At 39.1% G+C, this 13,245-nt stretch overlaps 6 protein-coding genes across 6 annotated transcripts; 4 read left to right on the forward strand and 2 right to left on the reverse strand.

The window, feature by feature from the left end:
* Positions 1 to 335: 335 nt before the first annotated feature.
* Positions 336 to 2,306, forward strand: C5L36_0A02070 (uncharacterized protein; the record flags this gene model as incomplete). Its single annotated transcript, XM_029463219.1, has 1 exon — positions 336 to 2,306. The coding sequence occupies one exon, from the start codon at positions 336 to 338 to the stop codon at positions 2,304 to 2,306; it is 1,971 nt and encodes a 656-aa protein (XP_029319079.1).
* Positions 2,307 to 2,372: 66 nt separating this feature from the next.
* C5L36_0A02080 (uncharacterized protein) lies at positions 2,373 to 3,446 on the reverse strand (the record flags this gene model as incomplete). Its single annotated transcript, XM_029463220.1, has 1 exon — positions 2,373 to 3,446. The coding sequence occupies one exon, from the start codon at positions 3,444 to 3,446 to the stop codon at positions 2,373 to 2,375; it is 1,074 nt and encodes a 357-aa protein (XP_029319080.1).
* A 202-nt stretch (positions 3,447 to 3,648) lies between these two features.
* C5L36_0A02090 (uncharacterized protein) lies at positions 3,649 to 6,060 on the forward strand (the record flags this gene model as incomplete). The annotated part of the gene is made up of 1 exon (XM_029463221.1): positions 3,649 to 6,060. The coding sequence occupies one exon, from the start codon at positions 3,649 to 3,651 to the stop codon at positions 6,058 to 6,060; it is 2,412 nt and encodes an 803-aa protein (XP_029319081.1).
* Positions 6,061 to 6,275: 215 nt separating this feature from the next.
* Positions 6,276 to 6,497, forward strand: C5L36_0A02100 (uncharacterized protein; the record flags this gene model as incomplete). The annotated part of the gene is made up of 1 exon (XM_029463222.1): positions 6,276 to 6,497. The coding sequence occupies one exon, from the start codon at positions 6,276 to 6,278 to the stop codon at positions 6,495 to 6,497; it is 222 nt and encodes a 73-aa protein (XP_029319082.1).
* Positions 6,498 to 6,673: 176 nt separating this feature from the next.
* On the reverse strand, positions 6,674 to 9,748 carry C5L36_0A02110 (uncharacterized protein; the record flags this gene model as incomplete). The annotated part of the gene is made up of 1 exon (XM_029463223.1): positions 6,674 to 9,748. The coding sequence occupies one exon, from the start codon at positions 9,746 to 9,748 to the stop codon at positions 6,674 to 6,676; it is 3,075 nt and encodes a 1,024-aa protein (XP_029319083.1).
* A 1,289-nt stretch (positions 9,749 to 11,037) lies between these two features.
* On the forward strand, positions 11,038 to 12,588 carry C5L36_0A02120 (uncharacterized protein; the record flags this gene model as incomplete). The annotated part of the gene is made up of 1 exon (XM_029463224.1): positions 11,038 to 12,588. The coding sequence occupies one exon, from the start codon at positions 11,038 to 11,040 to the stop codon at positions 12,586 to 12,588; it is 1,551 nt and encodes a 516-aa protein (XP_029319084.1).
* Positions 12,589 to 13,245: the final 657 nt, after the last annotated feature.

Below are 13,245 nucleotides of genomic sequence, written 5' to 3' on the forward strand. Positions count from 1 at the left end.
GCCAGAGGAATCTCTCTCGGTCTTTTGCATACCTCCACGCGGCACCATTCCCTGGCCAGCTATCCATTCTTTTGTTTGCTTTTGAAGGAAGTACTGTTTTCCGCCACCTCAGCTTGGCGGTTCACCAGTGGTCCACAGTTGTTTACTTCCTTGCAACACGGGGATCCTGCCTTCCCATCTCAAATCAGCATTCTCTTGATTACAGCAAACATAACATCTACAGAACTTAAATACTTTTTTTTTTTCCACTTTTTTACATTGCCGTTTTTTCTGCTGACGTACATCAAGCTTACCGGTTTTATCAAAATCAAAATCAGAGAAACAGTGGAAAACTAATGGTTACTAATAATAGAGGCAGAATGGAAGACGTCTCTGATACAAGGAAGGATACATCTGATCTATCATCGTCTGATAATCCAGACGGTGATTCAAGAAGATTTACGCACGATAATCCCAATTTATCGGGTGACACACATGTTAAAACTGACGTCAGTAGAGATTTTGAGGCAAATTCAACTTCAAAGGTAGCCAAACGCAACATGAAGAGTACCAAGAAGAAAGGACCAAAGAGGAAACCAGGGAGGCCACCCGGTAGTCTAAACCGATCAACCATTGCTAGAATGAAAGCAGAGGAGGAAGCCATTGCTTTGTTTATGAGCTCCGACCCGGATGCTCCACCATTTAGATCAACAGGTGTATCCCTGGGTGACCCCAAGCACGGCATCTCAAAGCATGAAGTTCACGATCCAGTGTCTACTACCAGTACCACGAACGTCATTCATGGCCCTTTAAGACGTGACTTACAAAGTAATCACCTGTATTCTCAACCTCAACATCCTTCTCCACAGCAGCCTCCTCATCACCAATTTCATTATTTTTCTCAACCTTACCACCAACCACCACAAGTTCAAATGCCTCAAAACAATACATCTACTTCAGAACTACACAGAGCACCTATCGTACCCCTTCCTAGGGTTACCAATCAGTTCCAATATACTGAAAATGTAGACCCTTCTTCAGAAGCTGCTTCTTTCTACCAAACACTGCCTCCTCAGGGAATGGTATTTGATCCGTCAGCATCCGCTATCGTCCCAGTATACTATCAACAACCAATTGCTCCACTAAACCATCCACAGTCTGTTCATCAATCATTTCAAGATCAAAAGCAACCAGAATATACGCTCCCTTTTATAAGGAACGGTCCAACTGAACATCAAGTACAAGAGCAAAACACAAATGAAAGCTTTCCTTCAAAACAAATGCCAAGGAACAGCACATTTGGAAGTAATCACTCTTCCTCATTATATGCACCTGATAGGCAGCTTTATGGAGTGCCACTAAATCGGATTGCTCCTGCTGTTTACTCATCTTCACAACTACCATATTATCATCATCAATCACAGCCACAGCCGCAAGCGCAACTCCAACCCCAACCCTCACAAATGGCAATTTCTCCAATATTGCAACAACGTCGCAAAACTTTACTACAGCAAGATGATGCTTCCAATGAATTAAGTGGAATCAAAAATAGTGGAAATGATAAAATTGAAAAGGCTGAATATGAGAATCAAAGAAATGAAGATGCTGCAAGAGACACAAAATTGAAAAGCTATACTCAAAGATTAGAGTTTGAGAACAATAGCAAGAACACTGACAACAGTGAAGGGGAAAGAAAGCTTTCAGTAAATTCAACTTTGGGTCAACCTACTACCGCCTCTTATCAACCACTAACATACCAAACATCGCTACCAAGTGTGCAACCTCTTGTTAAATTACACAACCCTACACGGCCTACGAGGACAGCAACATCATCATCATTCTCTTCGGGATCAACTAATAGCATAAATACATATCAACAGACAGGCTATTCACAACCATCGCCTCCTCATTCCAATATAGCACAGTATAAACCGAGGTCGGGATCGGGTTTAGAAGCAGGGTTTCTGAAATACCAACATCAAAACCCACCGTCTCAGTTAGGAACAACTACACCTTCACAGCCATATTTTGCATCCCAACTAGCGGCAACTCATCAAAATCAACAACCATTCACTGCATTTGCTCATTGCACGCGTATTTCTGGTAGCTTTCCGTCCCCGTATGTTGTATTTCCAGGACCGCAATCACGTGAAAACACGGCGATCAATCCGGAAAATGGAAGCAGCATATTACCTGGTGAGTCCCCTACAACTAATGATCACCTAGAGCCAAAAAACTCAGCCAATGAAGCTAACATTAATGAAAGTAAACATGACATTGAAAATGGCAGCAATTATGAACGAGTTGATCGGACCTGGAACGATTAATAAGCATATTTTAAACGCACAGTTATACAATACTAGATTTATACTTTATAGACTTTAAGAGCTTAGTTACTCACCTTTTAGTAGTTTAAGTGCTTCTTGCAACTCTTTAATTGCAGTTTCAATGTCTTCGTAATTCAAAGCAGAAATAGCATATTTGGCTTTCTTTTGTGCACTAGAAATAATGTCTTCCTTAGTCCATAATTCTTCGACCTCTTCCCTAGACATTACTTTTCCATCTTTAGCTAATTGGCTTTTTCCTGGTGTTCGTTTAATAGAAATCTTTGAAATATCGGGAGATTCATCATCAGATGATGCTTTTGGGGGTTTAGGTGGTAATTGAGGAATATGCGAGACCCTTGTTGAGTCCGGCGACGCTGGTTGTATTGACAAAGATTCGTTTGGAACTGCTGGTAACCCAAGGCTATTTTTATGGTTTTTTATCAAAACCGGTGCAGTCGGTAATACGATGTCGTTATTGGGAGCATTGGAAGGTGGTTCAGGGAGGGTTGGTGCTATTTCATCAGTTGGACTTTCTTGCACACCATCTTGCGTCCCCTCAAATTGTTCTTGTAAAAGCTGGTCTAGCATCTCCTTGTCGTTTTCTGTGACGTAGTCATTTGGATCTTCACCATTCTTAAGTGACTTCAAAACTCGGTTTGAGTGGTACTTTGCGTATTTGATTTGTTTTTGGAGCTCGTCTTTTTTGGTTTCATATATTTCAGGCCACAACTTTAGAATTTCAATAAAGTTCAAAAAGGCCATAAAACCTTGGACTGTCTTCTTGGAACACATATGCTGATCTATTTCAGAGGCACATTTATTAAAAATTGACAGTGTAAATCCAAGTACTAACTTAAAGGACTTTTCCTTATCCAAGAGAATTTCAGCCAACTTAGGTGCTCCTTCTTCCAGACTTTTTCTATTCGTCTCAATTGTATCCAAAAGCACCTCTATATATTCTGCAACCGAGGTATATTGCGTATGTAATTTACTTTCCAAAATGAGTTGTGCGGCGTAAAGATAACAGTAATACGATATTAGAGGTTGTGCCGTTGCAACTTCCCGTCCTCTTTTTATGAATGGTCCAATTGTCTTTTCTGCCTCTGCTGGGACATTTTCTAGGGTTGGTATATCGCCCATTAGTTGCTGATAGTACTCTGCAAAACGAAAACAAGTCGAGTAAAGTTGTAGCTCTCCCGCTGAGGTTATCAAGTTCTCAAAAAAGCGCACCAAACAAATTTAATACACGACCACAAATCGCATCAACAAATTAGGATACCCCAAGCAAAAAGCCCACCCAAGGCACGTGTCTCTTCCTTGGCGAAATCCGGAAATAACAACCATGGACAGCTCTGTGGCGCCTACTGAGCATAGCATGAATGAAGAGACAACTATAGAAAATAGCACCACTATTATGGACCATTCCAACGCCAACCAACCTATGATCAATGACGTCCCTAGCCAGTTTACGCAAAAAACTGAACATGAAGATTTAATGAAGTCTCCCGATATTCCTCCTAAGAAATTGACACAAGAAACTACTATTACTGAGTCTCCAATAATATCTACTCAGAAAATCACAAGCGATGAAGAAAGTGATGCAGGAGATAACCAGAAAACTGGGGGTAATAGCTTGGGCAATACCACCAAAGATGACAAATTGAATATTACTACCGGTGATCATAATAACGTTTTTGAGAGTCCAAAAAAAAAGGGCACACCATTCAAATTACCTATATTTACTCATGACTTGGCAACAGGTAATGAAACTTCGCCACACACACTACAACCCCTTATCATTGAAGACAATAATGAATCTAAATCAGAAAAACTCATTATTGATGAAAATTCCAAGGTTATTATATCCTCATTATTTTTACCCTATCAAAAAGAAGTCACATTAGAGGACGTCATAGTTAACCAGGAATCTTTTCTAAGTAGAGATGAGAATATCAGAAATCAGGGTGGCGAGCCAATCACTCTTATTGAGAAAAGCCAATTAAATGTGGACGTGCCAATTGATGATAATGGACAGACGGCATTACACTTGGCAGCTACGCTTGGCAAAGTCAAGCTAGTTCGAGAACTACTCGAGAATGGAGCAAATCGGTTTAGGGGGGATAACGATGGGCAAACCGCGTTAAATAGAGTTGTTTATGCTACAAACTGTTACGAATTGGCGTGTTTTGATGAATTATTAGATTTACTTTATCCAACTATTAAATTAATAGATAACAGAGGTAGGACTATTTTGCATCATATTGCATTAACCAGTGGGTTGAAGGGCAGATATGATTCGTCCAAATATTATCTTGAAACGTTGCTTGAATGGGTGGTCAAGAAAGGTTCCCAATTCAGCAACGATCCTTCACTTACATTGAAATATTTCCTGGACGAAATTGTCAATAAATCAGACAAATATGGTAACACATGTCTTAACTATGCGACCTTGGCAGGTCATAAGTATATTGTCTCGCAGTTGTTAGATATTGGAGCTGATCCCTACAAACCCAACAAAGTCGGTGTCAAGCCGGATGATTTAGGTATTGATATTAATAAGTCTAGGATATCCAGTGGGAGAGATATTACCAGGACTATCGCTGATTCACAAATTGAAAGCGGTAAGATGAGTAATATTGCTATCAGTATCAACGGTAAGAGTATTACTGACAGTAACAACGATAACGAAGAAGGCAAACATAAAACCAAATTTGAAAAAGTTACCACTAGTAAAAAAACTGGTTCAGAATTTAAGGAACTTTCCAACAGTCTACAGCTATTGGATACCATACAAACATTTATTACCAATTTAGGGAAGGATTTCAAACAAGAAATTGAGCAGAAATCGCAACAAATTGAGAAATTAAATCCTGTTCTAAGAGACAAAACTTTGGTTCTATCTCAGAAAAGAAAACAGTATGATGAGTTGCAGAAAACGGTTCATAAGATATCCAAAATCACCAATAAAATCGACAACCTCGAGAAGGCCATAGATGAGGAGGAGGCTAAGTTTGCAGAACAGATAAAAGACTTGAATGTTGATATTAACCAAAATGATATTGTGGGAGCTTTTGATCCTGATCAACCATTTACCATTCCTGAAATGTATGAAGATGTAGAGGCGATTGTTGAGCAGCTTTTAAAGGAGAAATTGAGTCGAATAAAAAAGGATGGAATGGATATATCCAAAGTAAGTGTTGATGGTGATGGTGATGGTGATGGTGATGGTGAAGCAAATGAAGCATGCTTGTCTAGTTTTGACATATTAGAGGAACTAAATTCAATTAAAGTTGACGACATTCTCCCTCTATTCAAGGAAAAAATAACTACTGAGAAAATGGAAAAATTGAAGGAACGTATCCCACCGTCGGTTGTGCTTGATGCAAGAATCCGTGCGTATGAAAAGAATAACAAAAACTTGCTGGATAAAATGAATAATAGAAGACTCAACAACAGTGAACTTGAGAATCAGTTCAAGAGAATCATTGCGCTCTGCATCAATACTGATCCTGAAAATATTGATGATAAACTACTTTCAAGTTTGCTTATGTCTGTAGAAAACGATCCTGATCCAGAAATCGGGCAAATCAGAAAAGTCCTTAAAATAGTGGGTGATCTAGATGGGGAACCTAAACAAGATCAACAAATCTCAAACCCTGCATCTGTTTCTGCTTCCTCCCATACACCACTAGCCTCTGCATCCGTCGCCACAGGTTCTTCTTCGGCATCCAAATCCGCTTCTATAGCTAAGTAACCCCTGATGTTCTATTTTTGTATACTTGAAAATAACAACCGTGTCTGAATTTACCGGAGCGGGCTATGCACATAAATTTGATTAGGTACAATGAGGGCGAATATCTTCGCAAAGGTTCTTATCACGCAGCCACTCTCATTTTTCCCCGCTATCAATACATTCTTTTCTTGTCCTATTCCTCTGTCCCCGTGATCCTACAACACAACTAAACAAAAATGACCAATCCAGACTTCAAGACATATATTGTCACCCTAAAAGAGAACGCTGCTGTTGAAAACTTCAAGAAGGCGATCAATGCCATCGGTGGAGAAATTGGACATGAATACTCCTTAATCAAGGGGTTTTCAATCAAGATTCCATCAATCAGTGCATCTGAATTGCATAAAACAGAAGGAATTAATACCATTGAGGAAGACAAAGAGGTAAATATTCAATGATGACCAAGTCAAGAATGCAATGCCACATTTCGCAGTCATTTATTTCTTTATTTTTAAGTAGAAGATATATATATACATATATATAAATATGTACGTACCTATTATTGTTTGTTAGTCATTTAACCGAGTAAAACTACTATACAGTTCTATAATACAAATACTTGACCGTACAGTTCCTATTTGGATTGTTTGGTCAAGGCGTAAGGATCGTGTTTGAATGATTTTCCTCCAGCTGGTTGCTGCATTGTAGGAGGTGGTAAACGTTTTGGCCTATGGTTTTTATGGGCGTTTGCTGACATTGGTGGTAAACCCTGGTCTGCTCGATATCCCATCGGTGGTGGGCCCTGGTTTGCTGGATATCCCATCAGTGGTGGGCCCTGGTTTGCTGGATATCCCATCGGTGGTGGGCCCTGGTTTGCTGGATATCCCATCGGTGGTGGGCCCTGGTTTGCTGGATATCCCATCGGTGGTTGTTGATGCTGTTGCTTATACTGTACTGGATGGATGTACCCTGGATGTCCCTGCGGTTGGTATCCACCTTGATTTTGATTACGGGCCATTTGTTGATTCATGTACGGTTGTTGTTGTTGTGATGGTGGCAACGGATTTGGATGATGATGGTTAGGTTGTTGAGGCTGTAGTTTGTGCTGGTACTGATGCTGATGTATCTGCTGGGGTTGTATATGTGGTTGCGCTGGTTGAGACTGAAATTGTGTATCAGGCATGAATTCAGAATGTTGTTGGAACTGGGGATGAGAATTCAGCTGTGGGGATGGCAGTTTCATTGGACCGTATTTACCTATCGAAAGGCTCGGTGAGTTTAGTGGGTTTGAACTAGATTGTTTGATTACTTGAGGAACTATATTTTCATTATTTTTCTTTCCGGAATACGAATGTGGTGGTTTCAGCTCTGGTGAGTTCGTGTATTGATAGCTGCCACCTTGGTTTTGAATTGTTTGCGGCTGAGAAAACGGCATCTTCTTCAGGTTTGTTTCAAGTGGACTATCTACTTTAAATATAGGTTCCCTCATTGGGCGAGATGGATTTTTAAAGTTTAATACCGGGTTGGATGGTGGGTATTGCTGATCCAATGGGGTGGATGGTGATGACGATGGCAATGGTTTGTATGGGTTAACAGGTGGCAAATCTAAAGTATCTTGGTAATTATATGAAACTTTCTGCGGAGGTATACGGTCAGATGGTGCACGTTGGTTGGCTCTCTCATTTTGTGCCAGACTACGATTACCATCTGGCGACCGTTGTTTCTTTACCATCAGATGCGAGCCAGCTGCATCATTTTGATATTCTAATGGTTTTATTCGATGACTTTGTTGGTTGTCCAGCTTAAGTGCATCACGAAAGCTATTGTTGAAATCAGTGAATGGGGAAAAGACGCGCTGATCTAATGGTGAAGTATGGTTTGAAGGTTTGTTGAAATGAAGCTCACTCTCTTCGCTCCCATCATCGTCATCATCATCGTCATCATCGTCATCATCATCTTCGTAATCATCATAAACATTAGAGGGATACAAATCGTCTAATCCTGAATTTTCACCTTCCGTCGTTTTCCTGTTCCCATCTATAGATCGGTCATTCGAGTCAATATCCAACCTGTTGAATTGTTGATTAACATCACGGTTATCTGGGATTTGAGAGTATTTTGTATAAATATTAACAGGGTGAGGAGAGGGTGAATTTTTTGGCATGGTTGTGGTGGTATTTTCGATTGGTGTTTTAGTGACATTTCGCAGTGGAGAGCTATTCAATTCATTTGAACGTTTTGAATTGTTTGAATGACTGATTTTCTTTGAAAGTAAATCTATCGACTCACCACTAGAATTAAAATTTTTAAGACTTGAAGAACTCTCCAAATATTTATGAACTTCTGGTTTATTTACCAAAAATTTAGTCTTACCATCGGCCAGTTCATTTGAGGCTGCCAATAAATCGGTGACTCCTTGTATGCCATTTTGGGAACCACAACCATTGTAACCTTTATCCATCTTCCCCTTCAGAATTTGTTTTATCTTGATATTCCAACTATTTTGATCCCAGTCAATAGAAGTAATATCCTTAATGATAGGATCCAAATCTTCAAGTTCCAAATAATGAACATTTGGTAATACGGGTAAACCAAATAGCAATGAACTTGTATCCCTTTTATCGGCGTTAAGTTTCTTTGGTCGGCCATACAAGTGGAACGAATCCATCAATGGAATAATGAAACGGATTAAAGTATCATAGCCAGGAACAGAAGTATGTTGCTCGGGCATTAAAAAAATAGAACAAGATTTAGAGGAATCCTTTTGATCGAATTGAATTGACCCGTCCAACTTGATCAACGTAGAATGATCGATAACTGTATAATTTCTTGGGTATAGTGCATAAACTGATGTAATATTGGTTATTTTAGCCATTAGGGACTTTTTGCTCTTTTTCTCATTATCATAAAAATAAATTGCTCCATTCTTGGGACCTTTACGAGTAAATTTACCAGGTTCAATAACTGCAAAATATCTCTTCCAGGGCATACCTGAACCAAATCGAACACTAGTCCAGTCTTCATGATTGAATTTAGTTTCTGATAATATCACTCTTATATCTGACAATAAAGAGCCACGGGCACTTAAAAGAGAGGCAGTATAAGCTTCTTGAAGAGATGTGTATTCAAAGGAAGATAATCTAAAGGCAGTACACCAATTTAGAAACTTATCTCTTGAGGAAAATTGCAATAAAAACCGATTTTTCAAAGTTGTTGATAAAACAATCACATTTTCTATAGTATTATTAGACGATGGTAATGTTAAACATGGTTTAAGAGTACCATCGGAGAAGTTCAAATATGAGGGTTTTGAATCGCCCATAGCATTTGAATCCTTGGAATCCAGCTGTTGAGAATCCCAATAAGCCAACTCATTGCCAATCATAATACCATAAACTTCCAACCATTTACGTTCGGCCGGATTCCCGTCTGAATCCAAATCTTTCAACAACATAAAGACGCCTTCTATATATTTCCTATGCGACTGTGCAGACAAGAGGGAGACAATTGGAGTCAATTCAGGAGCCAATTTCCCTGTTGATTCGGGAGTTAAAAGAGTTGGAGAATTAGAAGACATTGATAATTTACGACTCTTTTGAGACGCCAAGTTTGGTTGTGGGAAATATGCAGATGTTGGTGAGTTTGATTCAGTGGAAGATTTCGATCTTGAGTCCTTGTCTTTATTTTTCGAAAAGACTCTGAAGGGCATTCTCTTTTTTTTTTCTCTTTTTCTCTTTTTTTTTCGTTTGTTTAGAAAGGAGTGACTAAAGTTGGGTGGTTTATATTTAGGCTAGTTACCGGAGTGGGATGATGAAAGGAGGAAAGCAGAAGAGGGGACGACTATGATGCGAACGGTATTATTTTTTTTTAAAGTTTCACCAGACAATAGAGAAAGATGTGGGAGAGGGTGTAGTAAAAATAGAAAGAAGCAATGTTGCAAGACATTAAAAAAGTATATATCCACTTAACGGACCCACATTGGTGTTTCTGTCTGTGAACCGTTGGAGCGAAGTGCGGCAATCTGAAACACCTTTTTTTTTAAAAAAAAAAAAAAATTGTTGTCTTTTCTTTAAGACGGTTTTCTCTGTGCGAGACGCGTCGATTCTTTCATGATGGCCCATTTGTGTGGCTGGAGCGGCCGGTACCATAAATGGACAATACAGCGATTACGACTGTCCCTACTGTTGTTGATCTATTGTTTGTTTACCCTAATTCGTTAAATATATAAGTTCATATATACAATTATGCTATTACCAAATTCGCACATGTGAATACTGGTCTGAAAACATTGGGAATGAGTTTCACCAATGGTGTCCGTAGAGCCGAATTTAGAGACACTCATATAATTGGCAAATTAACAACAAAGGCTCTTGGCGGGTCTTAGCGGAGATGAGCCCTATGTCTACTGTAGCGAGTAACATCCGATATACAGTTCACAGCGTACATCACGAAGATGCAGTGCTACCTCTGGGAGGCCTTGTGAAATTCCCTCAATTTCAGAATGGCGCATTTCAGTAAATGGAGAGTCGCAAGGGCTGCAAGGAGGACAATAAAGATAGAGGTGGTGGCGAGAATGGGGAGCGATTGGGACCCCTCGAAGTCATTTCTGTCGGTAGCACGTTCCCAGAGGGACACTGTAAGTCCAGTAGGGATTGAGGGAGCAGAAATGTGGGGGGTGTTTCGAGAAGCGTACACACTAGGCAATGTTTGCACACTAAACAACGTACTATATGAGAATCCAGTTCTACTTCTACTAAGGGTCGTCCACTTATTCAAGTTCATCGTTTCTGTGGTTGTTATTGTGATTGTGGTTGTACTGGTGATTGTACTGGTGATACCCTGAGACATGACGGTCTCGACAGTGAGAACGGGGACGGCGTCTAGCAGGATTTCAAGGGGCATTTTTTTTTCTCTATTGTGTGCGAGCGTTGTCCGTAGGGAGTGGGAGGAATACGCGGATCGTTGCAATGGCAGACAGGGGAGCAGCATGAATTTTATATGCGGTGCTCGAGACGGTACAACTCCCTCAGATTCGTTTCAGGTTATTTTGAACGGCCTAACAGTGTAAGTAAAGTTCCCTTATCTTGCTCCTTCTTGTTGTTCTTCTTCTTCTTCTTTTTCTTCTTCTTTTTCTCCACATTGCAGAGACATAGCATGCCTTTTTGTACCGTAGTAACACGTCCGAGAGTCCCTGTCAAAAAGAAATTACTGACATTCTTAAAAAAAGTGTTTGTAAAGCAAAAGATCCCTCTTGGAAACCTCCCAAATAGTGCATCCCTAATATCACTTCCTTTTAGACCTAACACACCTCCTCTGCCTTTCCATTCATTGGACGAGTCCAATGATTTTTTCCATTGTAATCCACTATCAATAAATGGTGCCACCTCTAGTGGAAATGAAAACTCCCTCTTAGAAACTGATCAAACTACCAACCTGTTGGCTTCTAAGGAACCTTTTCTGACAAATGAATTTAAGGCATTCGATATAATCCACTCCTTGCCATATCTTCTAGTCTCAGACATCACTGCTATATCAATTGCTCTTTACTACTTGATCTCAGGAAACGTAAGAGACATTCTTGGTAAACCTTATTGGAACTACGCCATTTGTTCCCCGGCTTGGAAGGGATTTTACTTTTCAAGCTTTCAGCTTTTTCAACATGATAATGCACTGGCATTAATGTCTGAAGATCAATGTTCATTATCTAATCTTTTAGTTGAAATAACATGCAAATTTTACCTTCATAAAATATTCCATAATCAACTGTCAAGTAACAGAGTTATGCATTTCCTCGAAACGTTTAGAATGAATCCAACATCAACTCAATGTGTACCCGTATTAATTGTCGGCATTACTTGCCTCCATGATCCAGATTCAAAATACAATAATACACACTCACAAACTCAAATAATATTTCAAAACAGTACAGATAATATCTTTGAATTCTTCAACTGCCTAGTCAAACAAATTGAAACGGAATCTTACTACCAGCTCAAAATGAACCCTCTCACAGAAAAGCTTGAGCCCTATAAAGGACCTCGTTTCCAATTATCCCCTATTACTTTCACTGACACTTCACCGTATAGGTGGGAGATGATCCAGTTGGCCCATGTTTTCCCAAATGATGATCCTATATTGACTAATCTCACACAAATCTCACATACATTAGAATCCTATCTCTCCAATGATTTGAATGATTTGACCGATGTCTATTTAAATTTGAAAAATTTAGTGCTGGAATCTTTTGATTATTATAATCCTCCTAAATTGGAAAAATATCTTAAACCTTTCCCTTGGGGGGATATTATGATTGTAGGTATGGATTGGAAAACTCGAGATCTAATTCTTGACCCACAGTATATTCTTGATACCGATGATGGTGAAATTTGTGCAATCTGTAGATCGGATTATCAAGAAGGTGAGATCAGTTTAAAATTAAAGTGTAACCATTATTTCCATAGTGATTGCATTGGCGAGTGGATAAAGGGCTCTCCCCTTCAAAAATGCCCAATATGTAGAAAACGAATTGCAGGTTTGCCTTTAGATTGATTATTATTAACTTTTTTAGCTATCATTATAAATTTTTTAAGTAAAATATCCCCATATAGTCATAAAACTATAGTAGCCAAATCGTGCCTTTCACCTTGTCAAGTAATTTCATTGGCTCTATCGTAATGAGTATTATGATTTCAAACTGTCTATTACCTATCCAGACGTTGTTGGAGACCTGGTTCCGTCATTCTCTACCGTATATCACAAATTAAATTACTAGGATTATACCTACAACTGATCAAAACTGACTATTGCAAGAATATAACCAAAAAGACCCTAACTTCATTTCTATCGTCTTTATGCTTCCTCCACCTATATAAAAATTGAAAAAGTGTGCGTTTTAGAGAAATGTTACACTTGTGCCTGTATCTATCTCACTGCACCAACCGCAATATTCTCATTAAGACTCTATTGTGAAGCAAAAATTATATCATTCCCAGAAATAACGGCAACTATAATTTTACTTGGTGCCAAATCCTCCACCTTTGGATGCGTATCTCAGAAATTGATCGATTTCTCCGTAGTTAATAAAAATTATTAGAATGAAGTATTCTTAGCCACTGACACCTGTGATACCCTAATCAAAACCTATTTTACTCCCATATGTTCTTTCTTTTAAAAAGTTATTCTAATAGTTGATAATTCTTATAGACT

Source organism: Pichia kudriavzevii, chromosome 1 (assembly GCF_003054445.1).
Source record: "Pichia kudriavzevii chromosome 1, complete sequence".
NCBI classification, from domain to species: domain Eukaryota; kingdom Fungi; phylum Ascomycota; class Pichiomycetes; order Pichiales; family Pichiaceae; genus Pichia; species Pichia kudriavzevii.